The sequence below is a fragment of the Crocodylus siamensis genome, chromosome 10 (assembly GCF_052110815.1).
Source record: "Crocodylus siamensis isolate JL-2025a chromosome 10, ASM5211081v1, whole genome shotgun sequence".
In the NCBI taxonomy this organism is placed as follows: domain Eukaryota; kingdom Metazoa; phylum Chordata; order Crocodylia; family Crocodylidae; genus Crocodylus; species Crocodylus siamensis.
The window spans coordinates 67,725,114-67,752,483 of NC_143404.1; the positions used below are offsets into that span (position 1 = coordinate 67,725,114).

A 27,370-nucleotide genomic window follows, 5' to 3' on the forward strand; every position below is an offset into this window, starting at 1 on the left:
TGGACAGCATGAGAGGGTCCAGAGGAGGCCACTCGCATGGTCAGGGGACAGCAGGGCAGGCCTTATGAGGAGAGGCTACGGGACCCAAACCTGTTCAGCCTCCACAAGAGAAGGCTGAGGGGGGATCTAGTGGCCTGTTATAAACTAGTCAGGGGGGGATCAGCGGGCATTGGGGGAGTCCCTGTTCCCCCAAGCATCGCCAGGAGTGACCAGGAATAACGGTCACAAGCTGGCAGAGGGAAGGTTTAGGCTAGATATCAGGAAGCACTACTTCATGGTCAGGGCGGCTAGGGTCTGGGACCAGCTTCCAAGAGAGGTGGTCCTGGCTCCTACCCTGGGGGGTTTTAAGAGGAGGTTAGATGAACATCTTGCTGGGGTTGTTTGACCCCCAGTATTGTTTCCTGCCATAGCAGGGGGGTCGGACTAGATCATCTACTCAGGTCCCTTCCGACCCTAGAAACTATGAAACTGTGTAGCCCAGTAGTTCTCAACCTTTTTAGATTCAAGGCATCCCTTGGAAAATGCAGGCTTTTATCTTTACTTGTTTTTTGATAATGGAAAAATAGAGCAGTTATTTTGTTGCAAAGACTTTGAAAGACCACAACAGGTCAGAATGCTTTGGACACTATAGATTTCTATTTGAAATCTGGGTTTAACATGTGAATCGCATGTAGATGTTTGCACACCTAACTGTGCTAATATTGTGTGGCGTCGTTAATAGGATCTCGTGGCACCCCTGTATATCATGGCACCCTGGTTGAGCATCATTGGCGTAGATGTCCCCTGTGACTGACAAACTTACTTACAGCAGTATCTGTCACAAACTAGGTATGCAAAGGAGGCTGCAGTTCTCAGAATGAGAGCTCTGGCATTTGTGGCAAGTGGTCAAGTGACAGCAATATAGAATGACGCCCATAACTAAACAAGGTAATGCACAGGAGGGAGGGTCAGCAGTGCCAGCTTCCATAGCAGCATCCTTGGTCATTCTTAGAAGGAATCAGCTCTAGAAAGAAGATCAGGTTTCTGTGTTCATTCAGTCCCTGACATCCTCCTTAAGACTGCCAGCCAGGGTGCCAAGTGCAGTGATTTGGTTGAGGGGGACAGAAACAACCACTAGCATTTCAAATAAGTCTTCAAATGCCAACCAGAATAGGGTTTTTTTTATGCCTTGGCTCCCCAGCCAGGACCATCTAGCTTAAACAACAGCTTGTGAACGTGGCTGTGTTCAAACTAACCCAGTGATTCCCAACCTTTTAGGACCAACTGGCTCTGCCAGCCTTCAGCATTTATCATGGATCACCATGTGACCATTCCCTAAGTGCACTAGAATTACGTCTCCAAGTTTCTGTCCACAGCCATTAGTTACAGAGAATCTGTTTAAGTGAGGGTGAGATTCATAAGTAGCCCTACAAACCTGGGAGCTAGGGCTTTGAGAAAAGACTGTAAGTAATGCTATCTTCGACAAAGCCTGCTGAATTTGTAAGCACCCTCAGCAGAAGTGCTCTCACTCAAAGTGATTACTGCCTCTGTTATTCATTCACATGCCATGTTGTCTTGTGTTTCATTCAGGAACAAGTATCAGCTGTACAACACATGCGTAACTGTAGCAAGACATACATCATATTTTGGTACAATAACTTGGCATGGTTCCACTGACTTCAGCAGAGCTAGGTCTGTTTGCACTTGCTGAGAATGCGGCCCCCACTTTCTCTAAGGGAAAATACAGCGATCTACAAGTGTTCTTATTTCAATATTCATAAATATTTTATGAATAATTAAAGAAATGTATACAGAAATATTTAAAATGCCATTCAGGTTATAAATTCAACCAATAACAATAGCTTAAAATAACATTGTGATGGTAGTGCAACATATTGCTCTATTATTTGGGGAACAGCATGTCTTCCACTGCAAATGAGCTTGCAACAGTACCTTGAAATGGTACAGAGTACATACAACTACCTTTCTAAAGCATGGGACTTGAAAGGACCCAAAGTGATAATGGGTATGGAACAGGGACCTGATTCTGTTCAGCTGAAGTAATGGCAATAGAACTAAGCACACCCTGGGGTGATTAGGTCCCTGCTTACAGCCCCCAGCACAGTTGTTCGTACTGTGACTAACTCTGTACAACTTAGAACGTGTTTTAATATCAAAATCAGCTGTATCACTGGGGTGACCCCAAGTACAAGTAAAACCCCTACACCGCTGGAAGGTTGCGTGAAGCCACAAGGCTCCTTCTTGCAACCCCCTACAGGAAAGGAAGGCTGGTGGCTCTTATCCCCATCTCTGATCTTAAGAGTTGAAATCAGGCCAGTTTGTGTGTTGCCACCTCAGCAAGGAGCTGTGGAGGCACCCCTGAAATGTGTGGGGACTAGGAAAACACTAGCTCTGCTTCTACAAAAGGGCAGGGCTGGTAACCCAGAACCTTTGGAAGTACACTGAGGAAAAACTCTTAGTTTATAGGAGGATTCACGAGGCTGTGTGAAACTCCCTCTTTCTCTTTAGGCCCAATACAAAGACAGAGGCTTTGGATTTGATTTACAGAGCTCAGTGAAAGCAAATCAGTGAAGCCAGGACATAGTGTCCTGCTATGGCAGTCCCAGTTGTCTGGGTATTATTGCAACATATCCTCAGAACTGAATTTCATGGGCAGGGGTGGATTTCTGGAGAAGCAAGGCCATGTAGTGGACTGGTGTGGGAGGAAACAGGGTCACAACAAAATAAGGTTTATCATAGTGTTCTGGAAAACACCTCCTCAGAAAATGTGGGTTATCGGCAATTGGGCTGTTACAGGGAAGGAGAACAGGAGGAAGAAGAGGATATCTCAGCTGCAGAGCAGGGGGTGGGTGAATGCATCGTGCCCTCTCTTTCCTTCCACCTTCAAATGAGGTTTGATAGACCCCCTTTCTCTCTCCTTATATGGGGGGCTTGCTGGGACTTCTCCCCCTCGCCCTCCCTTTATGGGACTTTGCTGTGCTCCTGCCAAGAAAGCTGATGCCTCTCCCCCATGGCTTGTGAGATGGCAGAGTCCCTGCATCCTTGGTCATGTGCTTTTAAACTTCAGCAGACGAGAAAGCCGGTTTGTGAGATGTTCTGTGGATGCCTTGGCAACACGGAGGCACTGCTGGGTCCTTCCAGTAACAGCCTGTGTGTGAGAAGGGGTGAGGAGAGTGGGAACTCCCTGCTTGCAATGGAGAAGGAGGCAGAAGCTGACAGTTGTCAAGTAACGGCGGAGATGTCCAGGGGCTGGGACCTTGGGAGTCCTTGGTTAATGGTAGTGTCTGAGGCTGCACCTGGCACTCTGCCAACCATACTGCATGTTACAGCTGTTTTCTGTCGTGCTGTTGAGGCTTTCTGGTTGTAGGGCTCCAGCTCCAAAATCTGTTCCTGTTTTCCTTTCAGCCCAAGTTTGGTTCTGGGGCTGAGGCCCAGTTTAGCTCTTTGGCTAGGCAGCCGTTTTAGCTGTTTGTAATTAGCAGGGCCAGAAGTTGGAATTTGGGGAATTGTTCGTTTTTGTGACTGTTGGCACAATGAATTTGATTTCATTTGATTTCCCCCCCCCCTCATTCCTAGGTACAATAACAGTCACTGCAGGAAGGCTTGCAGAACTTTGTGTGTTTTCAGTAACGTTCCTTGCTGCTTTCTTTGCTTTCCCTTAGGTCCCAGTCATGTGTCTATGCAGCAGTCAGGCCAGAATACCATGCCCACCACCTCCTTGAGCATGACTGTCAGCAGTCATGCCACGGGGCCTGGTTACAGCCATACAGTGCCTGCATCTCAGAACGTGCCAATGCAAGGCCAGGGGTCAATAGGCAATTATGTTTCTCGAACAAATATCAACATGCAGTCTAACCCAGGTAAGGCTCCTTCTCCTTCTCTGCTGGGTTTGAAAGGACTTGGTTGAAGTTGATTAGAGAAGGAATGAAAAATGCAGGTAGATTAATTTCCTCATACAAGACACTTGCGGTTCTCTTGCAGCAGTGAATTTCTGTTATTCATTGAGATGGGTTGCATTTTTAAATGCCCTACTGAAAACATCACTGTACTGGCTACGTGACATAGTGGTCCCCAAGCTTCATTAGCCCCATACCACAGTGCCTATGAGCAAGTCTCTATGAGCTGTGGATTAAAGACCCATACGGGTATGAAGTGATATAATAGCATATTGCTTCAGATGAAAGAATAGAAAAATGAAGTATGTGCACTGAGACAATGGATACAATTTGCTTTTTTTTTTCCTATGGAAAATTAACAGTGTGACTAGGATGGAAATAGAAGCCATTAACTTGTCTGAGGGTTTTAGCTTATTTTCAAGGGGACCAAGGAGAGAAATATGACCTCTCTTTAGAAACCATTGTTATCTATGTGCTATATAGTCTCCATGATGCACCAACAAGTGGCAACGTCACATTATAATTCAGCACAAGGAGGGAGCCAACATTACCAAGGACAGTCCTCCATTGCCATGATGAGTCAGAGCAACCAAGGCAACAGCATGATGGGACAGCGACCCATGGGTCCCTACAGAGCTTCACAGCAAGGTAGGCCTTTTACTGGACTGTTTTAAGGGAGAGGTAAACAGGCAACAAAAATGGAACAGTCTGTGAAGGGAGGACCCCAGTGAGAACTGGGCAAAGAGGCAATCCCAAAGCAGGAGAGATAAGGGTAGGATGCCAGTGGAGTTTTAGTCTAGCTGTATGTTCACCATTTTCTGTTTCTGTGGTTTGGAAGTGACAGTGCCTCCATAAAGAAAATGACTAGAGCTTGATGCAGAACCCATTGTAGTCTAGGAAAGTCCTTTGGTTTTCTTTAGGGGGCTTTGCCATTAGATCCCAAGTGCGCTGTTAACAAAGAAGTCTCTGCAAAGGAGACTGCAGGTTGGCAATAAAACAAAGTTTAGTTTTATTGTAGGCTAAGAAAGAAGATCCCAAAGGGTAACTATAACCCTTCTGACTGAAAGATGGCTTGGAAACAGTTACACAAATTGATGAAACTGCTAGGCTGATTGAAATAGAAAGTTAATTAACCTTTATTTTTTTAACAAATACCTCTGTTAAGGTATTTAATGTTAACTATATTATTATTCATGTGTTATCCATGTATCCATATCCTTTTTTATATCACTTAGCAGGACCATGCCTAGGGGGTGGTGAACTGGGGCAACTGCCTCAGACCCCGCGCTTTGGGGGTCCCTGCAGACAGTACCGTACGGGCCCTGCCATGGCTGCTGCATGCCGCTGGCTCTGTGCTCCAGCTGCTTGGGGGCCCCCCGCCAGTCCACACTCCAGCCACTCGCCACCCCCTGACCCCACATGGGCTGATATGCCCCGGGCCCCCCACACCTCTAGGGATGGCTCTGCCGCTTAGTGACTCAGATTAACAGTTTAATTGTTTGTCACTTTTGGTGTCATTATCTAGGTGTTTTACCATTATGAAACTACTCTAATTTAATCTAACTTCTTTCTGAGATTACCGAAAGCTAGTTTCTTGGTCTGTGAGCAGTGTATTTTTGACACGGCTCTAAATGTGTAAAGCTCAGTGATTTCTTCAGATGAACAAATTGTCCCCTCCAAAAATACTTTGCTTATGAAAAAGCATTGCTTATGTTTATGGCTCGCTTAATATGCACACTTGCGCACTCTCTTTTTTTTTTTTTCTTGTGGTTTGCAGGTTCCTCTCAACAGTACATGGGGCAGGAGGAATATTACAGTGAACAGTACAGCCATGGACAAGGCTCGTCAGAGCCTATGAACCAGCAATATTATCCAGATGGTAATTCTGTTGAGCAATAGTAACTGCTACTGATGCAACAGAGCCTGGTAGGGTGTGGAATTGCACAACTACCACCTCCAAGCGATAAAAGAGAAATTAACATAAACCAAACATACTGTACACTTAAGATTTGTTTCCAACCTGACATGCCAAAAAATCCTGGTCCCACTCCACTGTACGTAGGTTTGTGTACCCATATCATTGCAGCCTCTTAACATGCAAACTGTGTGCTGAAAAGAGGACAGACGTGCACTGGTACCCCACCCCTTTAATCATGAAGTACTGCTTCAGACATAGCAAATGAATAACCTTTTCATCAGCAGCTTATCCACTTTATGCTAGCCTTCTTCAGAGCTCTCTGCTGCTTCTGGCCTAATTAGTGAACATACGACTTTTAGTCGATATGTGTGTATGCATAGTGTGCAATACATATTTTATATATATAAAGGCATGTAATTATGCATGGATCAGATGAACCTTTTCCATTTTCTCTGTTTCTTGCAGGTCATAGTGATTATGCATATCAGCAGTCATCCTACACTGAGCAGAGCTATGACAGGTCGTTTGAGGACTCTACACAACATTACTATGAAGGAGGTGAGAAGATATATTGGTAATCTGTGCAAACCAAAGATTTTGCCCACATATGTACTTTATACTTGGGAAAATGTAAACACTGTTTTATGTAATTTCTGCAGAATTAAGGGTTGTTTATCTCCTAGATTGAGAGATTCTCCTAAACTGCACATTATTCAAAAGAGCAAAATTAAATAGAATGTAGTTGGGCATAACAGCTTTAAGCAGTATAGCAATGTTGCCATGACTATGCAGCCTTTTGGGAATCAGCAGTAGTTCATACATACACCTTGTGTGCACAACAAAAAATGACCCTTGCTAATAGCAAGGCAGGTGTAGTCAAACAATGTGGAATTATAGCAGTGGACAAAATAACTGTAGGGAAAAAATAGTGATCAGAATATCGGGATTAACTCCACTCTTAAGAAAATAAGCTATAAGAAATTCTTGTGTGGTTTTAAATGGAGTTGAAATCAATTGCTATTAAATTATTAATTAAAGTCAAAGGTCATGATGGGAAAATAAAGTTCATGCTGGATTTAGAAAAACTGGTTGAGAGCAGGAAGAACTGGTGGCTGTAAGTGGAAACTTTTTAAGCTGAGAAAAAAGAAATTGAAAGGAGTTAGTTTCAGAGCCTCTGTTTTCATTCTGACTGTTCAACTCATTGGACATCTTGTGTAAACCATGGCCTAAAGTCTTATATGAATGTAGCTTCAGACTTGTAAGTGAGAACAAAACAAGGCTGAGTGTTTCTGAGTTCTCAGGTGATGCTAAAAACTGCAAGTACAGCAAATTCTGAGAAAAGCTAGAAGCATACTGTAAAGAGGAACCCATTATTTAGATAAGAGGGACTACCTAAATAAGAAAAGGCTGTAGAACCAGATCCCATCGTTGTTACTGCATTAACAAGAACCATTGTCAAGTTGTTCTTAACAAATGCATAATTACATATTCAAATGTGTAATGGTCAAGAAAGCTGTTCTCCCTTGAATAACTAATATTTATGCTTCACTGTGTTTCAAAACTAAAAAGAAACACAAATATACAGGAGTTATTTGGGGGTATGATGCTTGCTAAGTATTACATAGCCAAGAGGAAAAGTAAAAGAGGAGAGAGATAGGAGTAAAGGAAACAAGTCATAGAGTTTGTTAATAGCAAAAGACCTGCCGTTTCTCCTTCATCACTGTACTGGCCACAGCATTGGAAGGGGCCTCCCAGGCCATCGTATCCAGATTCCTGTGTTCTTAAGCAGCTATTCACCTGAAGGTCCCTATAAATCCCTATACGGTCATCCACTCCAAACCCTCACTAAGACAACTACAAGGCACATAAATAGACAGACCAAGAAGATCTTACAAAATGCCACAGGTTAAACAGACCAGGTAAGAGCACTACTAGTGCCTTACCCTGCAATGGCATTTATTTACTGCTTTTCACTTTCATATAAATGTCAGTGTTTGTTGGGTTTAGTGGAAGGAGAAAGCTGCAGGCATCTTTTGCTGGAGGCATTATTTTTGGCCATTCAGAGCACAGGTAATATAATACAAAAATCTGTATATTCATGCCAGAGGAGTTGAGAAATAATTGTACAGGAAAGAGTTTTTAAAAGGCATGTGAGATGCCTAATTCCCAGTGAATGTTAGGAACCTAAATCACCACCAGTGTGATTTTTGCCAGTCATTCATTTGTCACAGCATAGACTTTCCCCATGCTGATTGCTTGGGAAGACTTCATTTTTGTATTGTGTATCTACTGCTTACTACTAGCTACTTAAATGCTACCCAGAGATGGTTTTTTTTCTTTTTGTATGTAATGCTAAATTAGTCATTGCATAGCAAGTGTCATAATGTTTATTCCAGAAAGGAGTGGGAGAATTTTCAGACAAGTTAATGATCCCATTGTCTGAACCTTTGTGGAGAGAAATAGTTTGAAACACCACTGTGAAGCCTCAGTTCATTTTGTTATTTCAGGATATCGCAAATTGGATTTCCCATGTAAGTTTTTTAGCAATTTCAATAAAAAATAACAGGTACCAATAGCAAATAGATACCTTATTTTCTGTGAAAATATGAATAAAGGTCATTATTAACTGAGAGCTACTTGGGAAGCCTAATGTTGAGTCTGCTCTCTTATCTCTGGGAGGGCTTTTGATTAGAAAGTTATTCATTTTGGAGCAGATTTTTATTTGTATGTTCAGAGATGTAGACTGATAAACAGCTCTTTTTGATCCGTTCTGACTTGCTGTGAGCTTCACAAGAAATGGAATATATGCATATTTGCATATCAGCCAACTGCAAATCAAGGACAGTGCACTTTGCATGTTTTTGAAAAGCAAAATCCCTTTCCAAAGAGTAAAACAGATTTAAAATACATTCTAGAAATGAAAATGCATTGCATCCCACAGAATACAACTAAAATGGTAAGCACTCTAAGTCATTTTAGTAGATATCTATCAAGATACCCATTGTGATATTTTTCTACAATATCACATTATTTTTTAGCCTGCAACTGCATTTTACAAATAACCCCATGGAAGCGTGATAATGAAGTTTGCTTTCTCGCTGATCACATATACAGACTAGTTTCCTGTTTCTAAGTTGCTCCTCATAGATCAAGTTATGCTACAAAGGTAAATACATCACTTCCATTGACGTATATGGGAGTTGCAGTGTGTATCTGAGAGTAGTCTTTGGTTCTGTGAATTCTAAATGACTGAGCTGCTTTTTGAGAGAGAGAAATTATTTTCTCTAAAACAGAAAAATAGAAGGCCAACAAGGCCAGCTCCTCCTTTCTGATGTTTGGGAAGAGAGCTCTTGACAATCCATACCTTCTCTTGTCCCTGTTTGAGGCTTCTCTATCCTGGCATTGCTACAGCGTTGGGTGTTTTGTTTATCTAGAGAAGGGCTGTTCCAGTGCAGGTGAGGGAAGAACACAGAAGGACCAAGTCCCCAAACACTCAGATGTGAATATGAGAAGGTTGTTGGGAGATTTTTCCACTTGGTGAAGAATTTCTGCTCCCTGCTTAACAGACCCATTGCGATCTGGGAGAAATCTTCAGCCCCGTGACCCACTGGTTTATTACCTGCCAGTCACCTAGCCAAAGGAGAAACTTTCAACTCTCCTTTTGCTGGGAGAGACTTCTTCTCTTGACATCAGTATGTTTTACATTTGGATTATTGGAGTCTTTTAATAATGTGCTCAAAGAAAATCTATTGTGCTTTGTTCAAAGGATTTTTAAAAAATTTTTTTTTTACATTTTAAGCATTTATATATCTGGTTAATGGAGGGCTGATATTTAAAATTGAGGAAAAGGGAGCTGCTGGTGTTTGGGATGTAGCGAGATCAGATGGCCATTCATTCCTTAAGGAATATTATGTGCTTGCACCATATCCCCCTCAAATAGACTATAACAATGAGAAATACATCTCTGATCTCTGATTAGTTAAAAACAGGAGGAGACTGATTGTAAAGGAATACTCTTTCCTAGGTTTCATATCAACATGTTGCTATCACTTCTTTTCAGTGCAGTCAAACCTAGGACAGCGGTTTTGCCTACAGATAAACTAAAGCCTTCCTCCTCTCTCTAGGAAATTCTCAGTATAGCCAGCAACAGGCAGGATACCAACAGGGAGCTGCACAACAGCAAACGTATTCACAGCAGCAGTATCCAAATCAGCAAAGCTACCCAGGACAACAACAAGGATATGGTAAGGAAACATTTGTTGTCAGGTCTTGTGTTTGCAAGCTTTCATATAAATGTGTTGGGGTAGGGCAGATATTTACCCAGCTACTCTGATAGATTTTGCAGCCTGCACTGAGTTCTGTGCCGCTACAGCTATACATTTACTAGTATCTTAGCCAAATGGTTTAAAAAGTTGGCTTGGCGTATCCACACTGGACTACGGTTATAGCGGGTGTACCTGTGCGCTGTTAACCACAAGGCTTTCCCTTGGTAAATAAAACTTTGGTGATAAATTTTGTTGTTTTCTCAGGTCCTGCACAGGGAGCCTCGTCACAGTATTCCAGCTACCAACAGGGACAGGGGCAGCAGTATGGAAGTTATAGAGCTTCTCAGACAGGACCATCTGCTCAACAACAGAGGCCTTATGGCTACGAGCAGGTAAATTACTTTGATTCCTGCCATAAACAGCTATGTGGCCTTATCTTGTGCACAAGAAAAGCTCTGAGTTCAAAGACCTAGATCCACTGTCAGACTGGAGGATCCTGTGCGAGTGCATTGGCAGTTCAGTAGTGAGCCTGTCAAGTTTCATGAGCCAAAAGATAACCGTTTCTCCCAACTCCCTGTATGTCCACCTAAGAAATTATATTTTCTAATGCATCTTATTTTTTCATTTTTAACAGGGCCAATATGGAAACTATCAGCAATAAAGGGACATATTCCTGTGTCAGATTCATTTCAATAGTATATCCATCTTTTGAACTGGATGTACAGGCTGATTCATTGTAATATGTTGGTTATCCCTTAGCACAAAGCAGCGTCTGTATGTGAACAGTGTTCATTTCATGCTGGATATGAAGCAGTGCACTACTGGTAACAAGACAATGCTTTAATGGTTTGATATTTGGTGCTGTGTCTAGTACTGTATGTTGATTACAATGCAGAAGTTTGTTTCCCCCCCACATCCCTCCCCATTCTTGATGTTTCTGAATAGCTTTAGGGGTCATTTGATCACAGTTCTGTGCATCCAGTTCTGGAAAATAGCTAGGAGATTCTGCAGTCCAGGAAAATACTAAGACAGTCTCATCTGTGCTCAGGCAGTTATCCTAGTACAGGTTACAGACCTTTGTTTCACTGGATGTATTGCAGTTTACCTGTTTTATATGCCAGCCTCTGAAATCCATGGCTCTTATTTCTGCCACTTTAAAGTAAAGGGACAGGTATGCTCTTTACATTGAGATAATATCCATGCTATAAAATGAAAACAAAGCTAACTAAAATAATATTTAATTGGCTGAAGATACTCTGCACAGCAAATTTGTATCATGGTTACAAGGCCTAAATACCCACCTCTTTTAATATGTCTATATACTATTCCACGTTTTTGTAGTAAATGGTACAGAAAGATGATCAAAACCCATATTCAAGAAAATGCTAATCACTAGAGGCACCTTTTATGCATAGACGTAAAGCAAGGTATGTATCATCATGAACAAAAAAATAAAAGGGAGCTTTGGAATCTGTCAGTCTGCTAGACATCAATATTGCTTCATATCGTGCTTGGCTTAGGAAAAAAACTGGCAAAATTTCTGTCTGAAATACACTATTCCAGATTTTATAGCACACTTTGGTTCATGCCAAATTTCCCAAGCAGGTGGTTAGTTGCCCTTTTCATTTCTGATTCTTCCACTGCCGCCTTTACACTTTCCAGAAAGCATTACACCTATAAATCATCAGGAACTGACTTTCTGCAGCTCCTTATTGCTTTTACTTTTCCCTACTGTAGTTTGATAGAAATAATTCAGAATCGGTGTGAAAAATCCATTTTTGTTTAAAGGGAACATCTATTATGCGTATAGAAAGGGTATTAATAGGTTCAGCTGTTAGAGGAAAATCTATAGAGGGAGAACTGAGAAATACTGTATGTGCACAATGGTAGTTAAAAGCCGATATGAACAAGAAAAAATGCAGTTCTTACTCAGTTTAATGCTTCATAAAAATGATGATACATTCAAATTGATAAAACAGTTTCTCTGTGGCTAAAGTGTTAAAGTGACCAAAATGTATGTCCCATGTATTTTTTTAAATGCAAATACTAGCCTAAAATTAATTGGAACTTCTAGAGAGTTGAATTATACCTTCTATCGAGTTTTTTTCCTTTTCTGTCTAAATTGGCGTGTTTGTTGGTTTTTACATTGTGGAGATTTTACCTTCTGAAAGCTAAGACCTACCGATATAGATGTCATACTTTACATTTTGATTTTGCCAGGAAAGGCTAACTTTATGCCTGGATATCTAAATAGCTTCTTATTAAATGTTGTTCAAGCTGTGCCCTTGCTACAGAAGCACTTCTCATTGCTGATCAAGGAAATGGAATTCACGTTTCGAGTTGGTCTTCATTTCTCTTCCTTCCTGCTGATGGTTTGCCTACAACCCTTAAGTATCAAGAAAAGGACAGAAAAGGAAAAAAAAAAAAGTAGTAAGTTTTGTTTCTCCATAGGTGTTACTCTGACAGATAGCTAGAAGACCACAGTGACTCCTTTCCAGCTGGGAGATGGCTTTTTACGTGGATTTTGAAAGTGCAGAGAAAAGACGAGCAACAGTTAACAACACCATGCAAAGCAGCAACGTGACATCGGGTCCGCAATGTCTTACATTAAGAACTTCTTGAATGTTGTGTATATACTGTATCTGAAAGAGCACTTTGGAAATAGTTTGTACATTTTATTTCCTAATTTATACATGATTTTCGGGGTGTTAAAAGATTTCTAACGGCGAATAACAGCCCGTTTATTTAATGTGCTGTCCATTTTTATGTATCGATGTGGAACAAAGTGATGCCAGCGTTTGGACTCGTCTTGTTGCCTTGTTGCCTCATTTCCTGCATGGTCATGGAGGACTCCGGGGTTGGGGGGCAGCGAGCGGGACAGGGACAGGCGGGGGGCTAGAGGCTGCTCAGCCAAGGCGCCCAGCTGGGGCCTGCTCAGAAATAACGGCACGGTGCTGAGGGGACAGGAGGCTTGGCTTCAGGGGAAGCAGGCACAAGTGCTGCAAGGAGCTTCAAGAACTGGGAGGGCGGAGGAGGAGCCTTGAGCTGCACCTGTGACTGAAGGTGGAGCATTTCCAGCTGTTAAATAGGAAATGACCTTATTCGAAGATCAAAATTATAGCTATTGTACGCTGAAAAATATATGCAAATTAACATGCAAATATTTCTACTCATTGCTCACTGTAACCTGTGCCGGCGGGCGCCACGTGCACCTGCTACGCTGAGAGTGGGGGTAGAGAGTCCTGTTCCCGCGCTTTCCTGCCTTCCGAGCTGCGCATGCGCCGAACGCGCAGCGTGGCACTTTGACCTTGCGTCGCCGAGCGTGACCCCGAAGTGGGCGCGTCCGGGCGCGGGCGTTTCCGGGGGGCGCGTGAGGGAGCGCGCGCCATGTTGGGGGCCTGGGCCCGGCTGCGGGGCTGGGGGCCCCGGGCCTTGTCCACAGGCTGCGCGCGCTGCGCCAAGGCCCGGTCGCTGCGGAAGAAGAGGGAGATGTCGGAGAAGCAGCTGGTAAATCCCGGGCTCCGTGAAGCGAATTCAGTCACTACCGAGTAGGGAGGCCTGGAGGCCCGGGTTCCTGTGGAGTGGCCCGGGGGACGGGGGGACACATTATTATTATTTAGCGCCCCCCCTAGCTTGGAAGATGGACAGGTTACTTAGACTGGTTGACGAATGGGTTGGTGGGGGGACCCTGCCCGTTTTGTTTATAGGCTGCTTTTTCAGCAAAGGGGGAACAATTTTTGTAGTATTTTTATTTTTTAATTACATCACCGCAATGCCCGTACCGCAGGTCTAATAAAAAGTATCGTGTTGGAGCCAAGAGTTCCCAGGTTTTTTGTATGTTTTCCTGCACCGACAAAGATGCTTGGAGGGAGACAGGCTTCGATCTGTGCAAAAATGAAAATTATTTCCTGCCTGTAGGGACTTTTCTGTACAGTTCCTGGAGCGGGACAAGGGGACTTGGATCTCGAAAGCTTGTGGAGAAAGGACAGTTTTCTTGTGATTTCCCAGTTGGTTTAATAAAACGATTTTAACCCTAAGTTGGTTTAATAAAGTATATCATATTGCAGACAGTTTTTTGTACATTTTCTTGCACTGACAAAATGAACTTTAAAGCTGCCGTTCAGGCTGTAGCCACTGGGTGGTGCCAAGTACATTTGCAAAAGGGGAACCAGTTCATGTCAGTGTTACCATTGATTGCTAGTGACTGTGTAGATTCCACCACCCCCACCCTGGAATTGGGGCATTTTTCAGCTGCTCGTGTTCACATCACAGCTCTAGCCAAGTCTTTTCTATGCTCTGGCTACTTTTCTAAAACAAAAATACCTGCCAGGCTCCATTTCAAAGTTGAGTCTTATCACCAGGGATCCTGGTGCTCTCTGATTTTAAAAAATCTCCAATTTTTGGATTTAAAAAAGTAACCCCAAATCTACATTTTCCCATGATTTAAAATGGAACACCACTAATATAGATGTATGTAGTGGTGTTTCAGTTTAATCACGGAAAAATGTGGATTTGGGGTTACTTTTTTTAATTAAAAAATTGGGGGGTTTAGGTTTTATCAGAGAGAACCAACATCCTTGCTTATTGCTTTATTAGTATTTACAGAACAACTAGAACTCTTGGCTCCAAAACGATACCTTTTATTAGACCAACTGGGAAATCGCAAGAAAATTGTCCTTTTCTGCAAGCTATCAGGATCAAAGTCCCTTTATCAGGCTCTGGGAAAAGTCTAGATGGTACAAGATGGTAAAAAGTCCCCAAAGGTAGGAAATAAACTTTTGCATAGAGGGAGCTGAAGATGAGAGACTGTCTCCCCCTGCATCCAGGAGAGTGTCTTTGTGCTGAGTCGCTCTTTGATGTGTAGATCAGGTAGTAGTACTTTCAGCGTAAGGTGCAAAAATAGGCAGATGCTTCATGATAATTCTGCCCCTTTTTTATTTACATCCGAGGACCTTGTGACCTTTTTTTGACTGTAGATAAATAAGTATTATCCACTGCATTTTATTAACAGAGGAAGTGAAATACAGAGCAGTTTAGTGGATGTGTCCAAGATCACGCAGCAAATCAGGAGAGCAGAGCAGTAGCAGAGCAGGAGTCAGCATCTAGAACTTATTTGCTAATCTCTTGCTTTAGCTGTTAGACTGTAGCCTATAGGAAATATTCAGTGTCCCTCAACCTACTTAGACCCCCTGAAAAATCTGTTCTTAAATTGTTGTATTGTTATGTCAGGTGGTTTTCTGACTCTTGTATCAAATGCAGGTTGGAGTATGAATGGTATTTTTGAAGTAGAGAGCTGTGCATAGGCAGAAAATAACTCCATCTATACTCACCTTGTAAACATTTGTCTGTTTATGAGAACCACACTGAATCTCTTGTTACAACTCTGAGATGTTTGAGATGCTTCTCCTCATGAGCAGAAGTATTAGGCTATGTTATTAGTATTGCAATAGCATATGGGGTCTCCAATCAAGATTGGGCCTCAGTTCAGACAAACAGCAAGGAATTTTACCTTTATCTGGAAAAGCTGAACTTCAGCTCCACAAAACTGGGTTGGAAACTTAGAAAAAAACCTTCTCAACATATCTGCAGAGCAGAGACAACGTTCTTATAAGTCTGTATAGTAGCAAGCCCAATTTCAAACTTTGTGAGATTTAGTCTTGGTTAACTTGGCAGAGCCAGCAGCCCTCAGGTACATCAATCTGTTTCATTTTGTCTCTATTACTGCAATTTATGTTTTTGTCTTATTGCCTCTGAGACCCAGACACCTGCCTATGTGTTATCCAGATTTCACTGACTTGCTGAAAGCACAAAATGCTTTCAGTTTCTCCCACTGTGCTGTAAGAGTTCTTGCAAATTCAAGGGGCTTATGTCAGAATCTGGGGAAACTCCGTGACTAAAATCAGACATGTCTACGCAAGATGCTTACTGTGCAGTAGCCTAATAACACTTCACAGTAGTGTGCCGGGGAAAACCTGTGTTAATATGCTGCTGCACGGTGTTATTAGGCTACTGAGCTGTAAGCGGCACTACAAAAACCGTGTGCTGGCACTACTGCTCTGTAGTCAAGTTACTGCAGTTTAAATGAATATTTGATTAATCAAGTACTAAACTTAATGCGCAATAACTAGGGCGCATTAATGACCATGTAGACATGCCCAGTATGTTTAACTTTAGGCCCCTTTCATAATTTTCATATATCCTTTCCAACTACCTAGGTCATTGTTAGTTTCCTTGCTCCTTTGAATATATTTCATTAGCCTGGAAATAGTTTCCTCTGAAGTGTGAGCAGAAAAGATGATCTTTCAACATCTGTGGAGTTTTGCCTGTGGAAACTTGGATGTCTGTGTTAGATGTTTTAAAATGTGTGTGTCTGTGCATGCCATGTCTTTCAAGAAAATTGTTAGCTTTGTGAGCTGTATTTAGCTTGTGCCTGAACTATAGCAAAGTGATAGATTCTGATTTTCAAGTGGAAATTGGAATTTCTGACCTGTTTAGATATGACAAAATTGCATGCAGCTACATTTTTGGGGATTCATCAACCTGTTGGAGGAGGTTTTGATAACATTTGAATAAGTTGCAGTGAAATCACATTAAATCCGCTCTTCATTGCAGACCCGATATTTTGTGGATCATCGAAGAGTGCGTGTGGTTGGAGGACAAGGAGGTGGAGGGGCTAACTCTTTTCTTAGTGAGCCTAGGAAAGAGTTTGGAGGTCCTGATGGTGGGAATGGAGGAGATGGGGGCCCTGTTATTTTGAAAGGTAAAAGGAATCTGGCCTGTTAAATGTTGTCCTTCCATTTGAAACCTGTTTGTTTGTTTATTTTAAACATTTCCTTTCCAGAATCTTGTAACAGCCACACCTGAAAATGCTACGATACTCAGCTCTCTCCCCACACTGACACAGATGAATCCTAAAGCCTGGAGTAAAGCCAGAGTTTATTCTTGATGGGACTATAAACACTATATTCAAGATCTTGCGTCTGTGACCTTGATACATTAAACATGTAGAGAAAATTGAGCATAAGCATTTTTTCTCTCTTGAGGAGTAAAGGAAGAATGCATGAGATAAAGGCAGGTTATATTTTGTGCTATTCTGGAGGTCCCTTGGACACTACAGTAATTAGTGGTGAAAGGACCTAAATAGAAGGGTACACTCTTGAAATTGGGACCAGGAGTCTTTTAAAACAGGCTTCAAACCATTGGTTATTTTAACATTTCTGATCTTCCCATTACAGAGAATTTTCCATAAAGGAAATTATGATGTCCAGACATTTTGTTTAAACTCTGAAATGAGATGATCTTTTCCAAAAGAGTATCTGACATGCCAATTTCCTAACTTCTAGGGGTGCACCAATAAAGATTTTTTGGGCTGATACTTATGGCCAATTTATTGACCAGCCATATTGGCCAATACTGATCCGATTGCCAATATGCAGCCCAGCAGTTTGGAGAGCGCCGTCTGGCTGGTAAGTCTCTTGTGGGCAAGGGGCATGTGGGGCAGATCAAGGCTCTCATGGTGAGGAAGGGAGGAAAGCTTGAGCAGAAGCAGGCACTGCCCATCCACAGCAGGGTGGGGCTCAGAATGGAGCCGCGGGTGGCTCATCTGGAGGGCAGGTGGGCCAAGGCTGTGCTCAGAGTGGGCAGCAGGAGTGCTGGGAGGCAGAGTTGTGGGCTGGGCTAAAGCTACCCCAGAATTTACCATAGCCCCCCCCCTCCCAGCATCACCACCTCCTGCCCTGCCCACCCCAAGTGCAGCCCCCACCAAAGCCCCTGCTGGAAACAGGCTGGTGCAGCCCCTGGCCCCAACCATTCAGTAGGCAGCCCTTTCTCACCTTGTGCACAGATCTGTGGGGCACATGACCTCATGCCTCCCCCAGGGTACACATAATGGCGGGAGTTGCCACCCGCACTCCCTGGACGAGCCATGCCCTGCCCGGCTAGGCAGAACCTACTCCAGTCTCTCTCTCCTTCCCTCACTGTGAGGGCCTCACTCAGTCTGTGCCATCCACGCCCCTTCTCCCCCCACCCCCCATTTTACATGCTGGACTCTGCTCTTCAAACTGCCAATTAACTCCTCCTAGTGAGCTTTGGAGTGAGTTACATATTTGAAGGAGAGAAGAGGTGTATTTTTGTTCTTGTTTTTGGTCAGCGATTGCACATGGAATTTGTCTTTTTTAGGTAACCTTGTTCTCAGTTGATGGTCCCATTTTTAAACCACAAATTAATAAGTCTTTGATGTTTTCTTAGATACTTATAAAGTAGACTTTTTCTAGAAGTACTGCTTACCAATATTAAAACAAAACTTTTTTTATTTAGCTTGCTTTATAATGCTGTTACCTTGTGTGGTAACTTGCATTCCAAGGACCCTAAGGAGTTTTACAAAACCACATTTACAATAGTCTCCTTTACTAGTAGCATTCCTTTACTCTAGTTATGAAATGCATCAGCTTTCCTATAAAGGGAATCTTTATAATACAGTATTGGCATCAGGGAATTCTGAATCCCATGGAAACTAGACTAGGTGTCAGGAAGACTTAATGAAGCAGAATATGACTTAGCAACTTGTCCAAACTTTTCTTAGGAAAAAACAACACGTTGTAATTTTCCTAATTCTCATAAGTGGTCAGGGACTTTGGTTTTTAGTTTTCATCCAAAATGCAGGCATTTCCAGTTGCAGTTTCTTCAGTAGTATCTTTAGATTCTTCACTTATTTGTTCATCAGTACTGATTCAAAAGATAGTGTTCTCAACTGTGTGGTAATATTTAGCATTTAAATAACACCAGTGGCACTTTTGTTGCCACCTACAGGCTTAGCCTGACCTTGCTTTTGAGGTAATGATTATTGCATTATAATAAAACACAGATTCTATTGTGCTAAGTGCTGTACAACTGTCTCATGAAAGGTAGGATAGAATCACAGCTTGTGTGGCATGATTTGAAAAAATTCCATGTCAGATGTTTCATATGAAACACCTTTAAAACATAGTCATTTGTCAGATGGGAGTAACTGAACTGAATTCTCAGTCTGATCGTCCACCAATATATCAGTGGCATATTGGATTGGCATCAGTAGCTGCCCTCAGCCTTCCCTTCTCTCCCACATTCCCCCCCACCCCGGCTCTTCCTCTCAGACTTACTGGTCAGACACTGCTTTCCACGCTGCTGGGCTGTATTCCTGTAAATCGGCTATCAGATCCGTATCGCCCAATATGGCTGGTTAATAATTGGCTATTGCTATCAGCCAAGAGTGCAGTGCGCCCCTATCTGATTGTATCACCCCCTATCTTCACACTGGAAACTCTATGACAGGTGCTGAATCGATCATTGTGAATTGTTCATTACAGGTATTAATTATATAGTGATCATACTGAGTTTTAAATGACCATGTTGTTATCCATGTATTGAAGCTAAGGAAAAAATAAAACCATGGAGAAGCCTAAATTTTACGTTACTGTTTACCTTTCTTGTGTTCTCATACCAGTATGTGGAATGCTTCTGTTTATATACCGTTGAAAAGATTAAAGTTTAGTCAAAATATTATTCTTCTGTTTGCTCTTTGATATAAGTAACATATTTAAACCATGTATGTTTTCCCTTATAGTTGACCGGCAAGTCAAATCACTTTCTTCGATCCTCCCATTTTATCAAGGCGTTAATGGAGTAAAAGGGGGGAAAAGAAACTGTTTTGGAGCCAATGGTGGACAAATATATATTAAAGTAAGCTTCAGTTGGCAAATATTTAGATAGCTTTGTATGAGAATTTGCATTGTAAGTGTTTGCAGGATCAGGCTATTTACAAACAAAAATGACCAGACTTCCTTGTTTACATAGTTCAAACACCTGCACTACTTCAGATGATGCATCTGATCTAAATCAGTACTGCTAGTCTTACTTTTCTTCCGAAAGCCATCTTGCAGGGTGGTCAGAGAATAGCACCTGGGAGGCGAGAGCTCTGTTGCCCAGGATGTCAGTTTTAATGCCTAGTCCCTATCTTGGTTCCAAGTTCATATATATTTTTCTAGTAATGATGCTTTTTTTAGTTTGAGGGTTTTTTTTCCAGTTTGTATAGGCTTTTGTAAGGAGAACAAGAATGGCAGTACGCTGCTGAATCTCTCCTCACTTGGTCTGGGGATTAAATATGTGGGTCATCTTTGTAGTTTGTACTTTTGTGAACCTGAATGATTGAGGCCTCCTTTTGTCTCTAGACCTCATCTTACCTACATAGAAAAATGTATTTGCAACATGTTAGTCAAGGCATATGTACACTGGCTAATATGTATAAAAACTACTGCCTGCCTTGTGTAGGCTTGGGTTTTAACAATTGTTTACTAATAGGTTTGGTTAAAATATGCCTTTTTCTCCAGAGTAGGTATTGCCTTATGTTTGATACTTGTGCTTAGCACTGAATTCATAAACTCCATTTTCTTGATCTGTTTTGGATCGAAAGTGTTTGCTGGGGTTGAGCTTTTAACGTATTTCATTTGTGTTAATTTCCAAAGTAAGCTTAGTGTTTTCAAAATATGGCAAAAGACAGCTTAGACAAAATCTGGAAAACACATGCATGTATATCCATGCCATCAAGGTGCTAGTAGACATACATCATGTTGATTTAGATTTATATAGAGGAAGGGGGTTCCTGTCTGCTTATCTGTCTTGGTAGTGCTGGATCTTCTTCATTATTTAATGTATTTATTTTTCAATACAAATTATTGCCACTTCGGAGATTCCATGGTTTGCTAGAAATCTGTCTCCTTATTCCTTACTGGTAATCTGAGATTTTGCACCGCATGTCCCCTCTCTGATGGCCTAATGATGGAAAGAAGAAAAATAAATTTGCATTGGTTTGTTGGTATTTTATTGACAAATGTTTTGTGTTCCTTGGTCGTAGACAGAATGCTTCACTGGCCTGTTCTACCCCTCTAGCTCCTAGTATTTCCTTTCACCCTGAAAGGTGTGTGTGTGTGCACACGCATGAAGCCATAACCTGAAGACATTCTTCTCCCACTGGAGAAAGTACATTTGAGAATTTTGAAATGGCTTGGTTGTGTGTTGTGTTTCTTCCCTTGGATCTCTCTGTTTTCAAGGTTCCTATTGGCACTCTGGTTAAGGAGGATGGGACTGTTGTGGCTGATCTCGCTAAGCACGGTGAAGAATATGTTGCTGCTTATGGGGGATCTGGAGGGAAAGGCAACCAGTTCTTTCTGTCCAACGAGAATCGAGCACCAACAACAGCTACTCCAGGAGAGCCAGGACAGCAAAGAGTCCTCCACTTGGAGCTAAGGACTATGGCTCATGCTGGCTTGGTGGGTATCGCTTCTGTTTTTCTAAGATGTTACTTGAATAGCTGTAGAAAGAATGTCATTTATAATGCATTTGTATTCTCTTGGCCAACTTGTTTAAGAGATATGTCAGTATGCTTCGATAGCAGAGTGTATGCAGTGATTTGCAGCCCTGTCACTTTGTTGTCACTACACAGGGAAGCCTGATGTTGCATTGTTATTGGTAGAAGACTCATTCCTTGGTCTAGAAGAGCTTTGAAGATTTATTTAAAGGAAAGGAAAGAGCCAAACCTACCCCTTTCTCAAACGATTCTTTGTTCTGGGTGTTGAACAGCAACGACGTGGCTTTCAAGATCTCTTCCCCTTCCCTACTCTGAGGATTACTCAGTGATGTTTATATCCGGCACTTTAGAAAATTTGATCTGCTTTTATACAGAGTGCATTAATTTGGACATATTAGTCAGTGTTTGGTTCCAGGAGAGTGGTTATGAATATGATTTGTCAATGTCTGCGTGGGAAGTTTTTAATATCTAATGATGAAATGATGATAAGAAATAAAATAGAAAATGTGGACCCAGGTATTAGAAATGGCCATAGAAGATTAATTTAGTTGTGCTTGGGCAATTCTAAGTTCTTATGACTAACAAAGAACCATTGCTGCATAGTGACAAGAGAGCACTCTATTTTGGTTAATCCAGAGTTGTGGTCTTGTTTCACATCTGTATTCCAGGTGGGATTCCCGAATGCTGGAAAGTCATCGCTTTTGAGAGCGATCTCCAATGCAAAACCCGCAGTGGCTTCCTACCCATTCACAACACTAAATCCTCATGTAGGCATTGTCCACTATCAAGATTATGAGCAAGTAGCAGGTATGAGTTACAAAAGGCTGTACATTACTGCTTCTTTACCCTTATTCTCTGACTTGGGATGTGCAGTATGCATGTCTGGTGAAATGATGTGCCTTTTCAGGGCTGCAAGAAACAAAGCAGCCAAGTTCATGCAGTCTGCTCAAGTGCAGGGGGCTGGACTCGATGATCTCTCGAGGTCCCTTCCAGCCCTGATGTCTATGAAATCTATAAATGGTAGCTGGACAAGTATCTAGACAGATCAGTCACGTACTGTTCCTTGTTGTGTTAAACATCTTCACAGTTGCATTTCTCTTGTAGTTGCTGATATTCCTGGTATAATAAGAGGAGCTCATCAAAACAAAGGCCTAGGGCTGACCTTCCTAAAGCACGTTGAACGCTGCCGCTTCCTCTTGTTTGTGGTGGATCTCTCTGTGCGAGAGCCATGGATTCAGGTCCAAGACTTAAAATATGAACTGGAGCAATACCAAGAAGGCTTGTCGAAGAGACCTCATGTTGTCATTGGGAATAAGATTGATCTTCCTCAGTCTCGGGCTAACTTACCACTCCTTAAAGAACAAGTGGAGCAGAGAGTCATCCCACTGTCTGCATTGACAGGAGACAATCTGGAGGAATTGTTCTTGCATCTGCGAGAATTGTATGACAGTTATGTAAAGACTGAAAAATCATGTAGGCAAAACCTGATGAAGTGGTAACGCTTTTACAGACCTTAGACTGAATGGAGGAGGAAACTAACTATATTTGATCACGAGCTGCCTGTGTGGGAAGTGTCGGACATAGCATACAATGCACTGTGTATTTGTTCTGCACTGTTGCACTCTGCAAACCAAATATATGTATCTCCTTTTTAGTTTTGTGTCCTTGTAAGCTTTTTCCAACAAAATGTAGAGTTTTCATGGTTGTGTATTAACAGTACACCAAATTGTAGTTGTTACACCAAATATGTAGGTTTGTAATGGGGAGAATCTGGAAAAGCTGGTTGAAACTCAGAATTTCTTCTTTTCAGAAAATGTTGACATTTTAAAATCTGGTCAGGTTTTCCCCCCCAGTTGCAATTACAACCCCAAATTTGAAAGACTTCTCATGAATCAGAAATTCTGAAATATAACATAGACTAGAGTGTGTTCTTCTAAAAGGGAAAGGTGTTTTGTATGGTATATATAGTCCTGTCAAGCAGACCTTCTTCTTCTGTTTTTTTTTCCAACTATGTATATTTTTGTGGACAGTTTTTCCTCTTGGTTTTGCATTCTTTCCCTAAGCTAGAGTCTTCCTTTTATTTAGGCATGGTCTTAGCTAAGATGCATCTTTTTCATATGATAGGATCAATATTCTCTCTTTTGGCAGCTGAATTCCTAGAATCCACCCAAATATTATTTACTGAACTTTTTTTAAACAGAAAAGCATTAGTTGCTATGGAAACAGTATTCTTTCATATTCAGATAGGAATAGAACAGTATTATCCTATATGTGTTGAAACTATTCTTTTAAGCAGTCTGTCTGCATAGGCTGCCTTGTATGAGCAGACTGCTTTCCCCCCACTTACCAGCCTGTTGAACAAGAAATAAAAAAGTGCTACAGGAACATGGGGAGTAGTCAGAAAAAATAATGGTTCTTGGTCTAGTGTTTATTTTTAAATTTGAAAGAATCTGAAAGAATCAGATTAACACTTTCCTCCAGATCAGCAGTCTGGAGCTTTCAATTTAGGGCATTTTACTATATCAATACAATACCAAGAGACTTTTAAATACCTGCGGAGTTTGTAACTCTTGTGCCTTGTCTTCTGTTACTTTTCAAGAAACTAAGATGACGTTTTAAGGACAGTAAATGGAAACATTTCTTCCTAAAAATATCATTGGCTCTTATGTGAATAGATTTAGCTGTATTGAATATCAGTATATTTCAATTTAATGTATAACTCAAAAAACCAAAACAAACACATGAACCTCCACCAGACATCTCTTCCTCTGATGGCAAAAGTGTGATTTATTAGGCAATCTAATGAGCTGTGGTATTTTGTAATGACTTCCTTCTGCCATAGGGAAGGGGATTATTCTGGGCCTCAATGTATTTGCAAATTGTGGTATCGTTTGAGTCTTCCCAAAGATGAATGTTTGTGGATAGCACATCCTTCCAAGGTAGGCTTTCTCCTCATCTTGTATGTGTAACTCTTCTTCCCACTGCCTTCCTTTCACTATCCAATGAGCCTCCTGTCTCTTGAGGAGGGGAAATACACTATAAAAGTATAGAATTAACAACTCTCCCTGCCCCCCCGCCCCATAACAAATCTGTCCTTTTATGAAAACTTTGAAATCATCACTGGTTGCTAAGTGGAGTGCAGGGTTCTCTGCATGTTTGTGAAAACAGCAGTGGCCCAGGAGGCTTAGCTCATTGCCTGCATCCCTAATGATGAAATGGGGAGAGCAGATAATTACCTACCTTGCACACATGAGTGTTAATGTCTACCTAATGCTCCAAGTACTTAAAGCCCTAAATTATGCCAAGTATCATTATAGACTCAGTCTGTGTGCAACTGTTAAAAGAACAGATAACAGTAAATAAAAGATGTGAGAGAGCATGATGTCCCCCAAAAGACTCTTAAGCTTTATTTTACACTAAGTGAATCCTTACAGAATGCTTCTATAACTGAAAAGAGTTCATTTCATTTTCCATTTGTTTTGGCAGTTTGTGTAGAGTTTGAGTGAATGTTTCCAGGTTTGTTAGTTTCCCCCCCGCTCTCATTTGTATGTGTTCTTCAGCATCACAAAATGAAAATGAAACCATAGTCATACGTTAGGAGCTTGCAGTGATGCTGGGTGGAAGGTTTTTTAACCAAAACATTCTCAGCTCCCTGAAATTATTGTTGGCTTTTATTTATTTTTATTTAATTGACTAGCTTTTCAGTCAACCATTTCAGTCCATTTATTTCCTGAGAGTTCAGAAAATAAGAAAATATCAATTCATGGAAAAGAGCAGAGAGTGTCCTGTGTATTGACTCATGAACAGAGCACAGCAAGCATTCCACCTGTGAGCTCTTTTTGGATCCTGCCTATTCTAGCAGGTTCCTAAGTAGCTTAACAAGATGTGATATTGACCAGATAATTGGTTTCTTTGTTAATAATGTGCAGCTGATCTGCCCTGAGAAGCTAGTGCCAGGGTCTCTGCTGTGTGCTTGCGTGATCTGGATTCAGAGCTGTCTTGTTAAGGGTGAAGAGAGTGCAATAGTCCTCATTCTCATCCTGGTCATGGAAACTGATTTCTAGCAGAGTCAATGTCCAAGAAGCTTGTGCTGGAAGTAGAGGTGCACTGATATATTGGTTGCCTATCGGATCAGTGCCGATAAAAGGGAAATGCAGTTATCGGCTTTTTTTGGCTGTTGTAGCCGATAACATTTACCAGTAATTATGCCTTCTGGCTGAGGCGCTGGATGCCTGGGTTCCCTTCTGTGAGCCGGGGTGACCTTGAGCATGGAGGCCCCGATCCGGATACAGGGGCCTGAGCCGTTTTCTATCCCCATCCCCTCACTGGCAGGCTGAGCTGGGCTGAAGCGGAGCAGAGCATCTGGCGCACTTGCTGGCACGGCACGGACTGCAGGCTGGGGCTGGGGTGGACACTGTAAAAGGCAGTGAGTGCCACAGAGACGTGACTGGGGCAGGGAGGGGTGGACGGAGCTGCCCGGCCCAAGCTGGCCTTGCCATACCTCAGCCCACAGTACCCAGGAGTCTGGGGGCCAGGGGCAAAACCAAAGCAGCCGCTCCCTGCTCCACCCCCTGCTATGTACAGCAGAGTCTTCCCTGATGTGACCACCTGTCCATAATTGGATAGGACAGTCCCTCTATGCAAACCTCAAGTCCCGGTCCCAGGCTGTATGACTGGGGCAGCACTTGCCCAGGATTCACAGCCTCTGGCAGGGATAAGAAAATGGTGGGTTTCCCCTGGCAAAGTTCCAGTGTGCGATGGGCTGCCAGGAGTGGGACACAGGGGGTGCCGCATGCATGTGTGCACCTGTACACATGCACATGGCGGGGAGTACAGCGTGGACAGCAGATCCCCGCACGTAAGTCTGTGGGAGGAAGGGGGAATAGAGAGTGGGGTGGGAACAGATCAAGGCCCTCATGATGAGAGGAAGTGGGGCAGGGGCTGGAGGAGCAGAATGGAGCCATGGGCGGCTTGTCCGGGGGGCATGTGATTTGTGTGGGCCAGCACAGGTGTGGGCTCCCTGCCCTTGGGAGGGCCCCATGCTGGCCACACCATGGCGAGGCACCCCCTGTCGATCCGGCAGCAGCAGGGAGGTGGTGTGTGGTTGTGTCCCCTGCTGCTGCTAGGTAGGCAGGGGGTGCACAGCCAGCATGGGGCTCCTATGAGAGAGGATCCCCAATCCCACATCCACCCCCCTACGAGCTCCACTCTGCTCTAGTCCGGCCACACCGGTGGCAGTGGGGGAGGGAAGGTGGGCATGTGTCCTGCCTTCCCCTTCTGCAAAGGTGCTCACCCTAGTCCTCCCCCGGCCTCAGCCTAGCTGGGTCCTGCCCTTCCAAGAGCCAGTTCCATTCAGCCTCCCATGAGACAGAGGAGGCTGCTGGAGCTGCCAAAAAAATGGTTTATTTATGTCCATAGTTTAAAATGCCGTGCATTATTATTAAATATCAGTTATTGGATTGGCATTGGCCAATAATGGTTGGTTAATAATTTTCTTGGTATCAGCCAAGAAAATATTGGTGCATCTCTAGCTGGAAGCCATATGTTTGAGCTGGACATTTGCCACAGATTCTGCACGTTTTCCTTCCCTGCGTGACTTATCTTTTTGCTGAAGCCCTTGATGCCCATCTTTCTGTCTTTGTGCTCCAAGTTCACAGACACCCAGGTGGAAGGAGGTGGTAGTCCTATTTCTCTCCTTGAGAGTGAACCTCATTTTAATCTGAACTAAAGTACGAAACCTGTGTTCTTTAATAAGAAAGCTTAAGAGATTTTGATTCGGCATTCCCTTGGGTGTTTAAAGGATATTTCTTTCCAGAAGGGCTAAAGAAACAAACGCAGGAGCATTTTAATGCAAGTCACATTTTCATCTTTTTTTGTAGTCCTTCCCATGATGCTGTATTGACCCAGCACTTAAGCTACTCTGTCATTAAATCAAATAATTTAGTGTTGG

General features: G+C 42.5%; 2 protein-coding genes across 2 annotated transcripts in view; both read left to right on the forward strand.

The window, feature by feature from the left end:
* Positions 1 to 12,887, forward strand: part of SS18L1 (SS18L1 subunit of BAF chromatin remodeling complex) — a 28,617-nt gene extending 15,730 nt beyond the window's left edge. The window contains exons 5-11 of the mRNA XM_090065127.1: positions 3,663 to 3,860; positions 4,380 to 4,544; positions 5,674 to 5,775; positions 6,280 to 6,372; positions 9,939 to 10,058; positions 10,344 to 10,471; positions 10,714 to 12,887. Of these exons, the coding sequence (XP_089921253.1) occupies positions 3,663 to 3,860; positions 4,380 to 4,544; positions 5,674 to 5,775; positions 6,280 to 6,372; positions 9,939 to 10,058; positions 10,344 to 10,471; positions 10,714 to 10,740 (833 nt within the window). The 3' untranslated portion in view covers positions 10,741 to 12,887. The remainder of the gene's footprint in view (positions 1 to 3,662; positions 3,861 to 4,379; positions 4,545 to 5,673; positions 5,776 to 6,279; positions 6,373 to 9,938; positions 10,059 to 10,343; positions 10,472 to 10,713) is intronic.
* Positions 12,888 to 13,421: 534 nt separating this feature from the next.
* MTG2 (mitochondrial ribosome associated GTPase 2) lies at positions 13,422 to 24,111 on the forward strand. Its single transcript, XM_090064974.1, has 6 exons — positions 13,422 to 13,586; positions 16,692 to 16,839; positions 19,681 to 19,796; positions 21,164 to 21,382; positions 22,089 to 22,227; positions 22,525 to 24,111. The coding sequence occupies exons 1-6, from the start codon at positions 13,467 to 13,469 to the stop codon at positions 22,917 to 22,919; spliced, it is 1,137 nt and encodes a 378-aa protein (XP_089921100.1). The 5' UTR covers positions 13,422 to 13,466; the 3' UTR covers positions 22,920 to 24,111.
* The last annotated feature ends 3,259 nt before the right edge of the window (positions 24,112 to 27,370 follow it).

Excerpts from the sequence above, each read along its gene's own strand:
- MTG2 (XM_090064974.1), top strand. The coding sequence starts at position 13,467 with ATGTTGGGGGCCTGGGCCCGGCTGCGGGGCTGGGGGCCCCGGGCCTTG. Across the intron at positions 16,840-19,680 it reads GGGCCCTGTTATTTTGAAAG|TTGACCGGCAAGTCAAATCA; the intron begins GTAAAAGGAATC and ends TTTCCCTTATAG. Across the intron at positions 19,797-21,163 it reads GTGGACAAATATATATTAAA|GTTCCTATTGGCACTCTGGT; the intron begins GTAAGCTTCAGT and ends TCTGTTTTCAAG.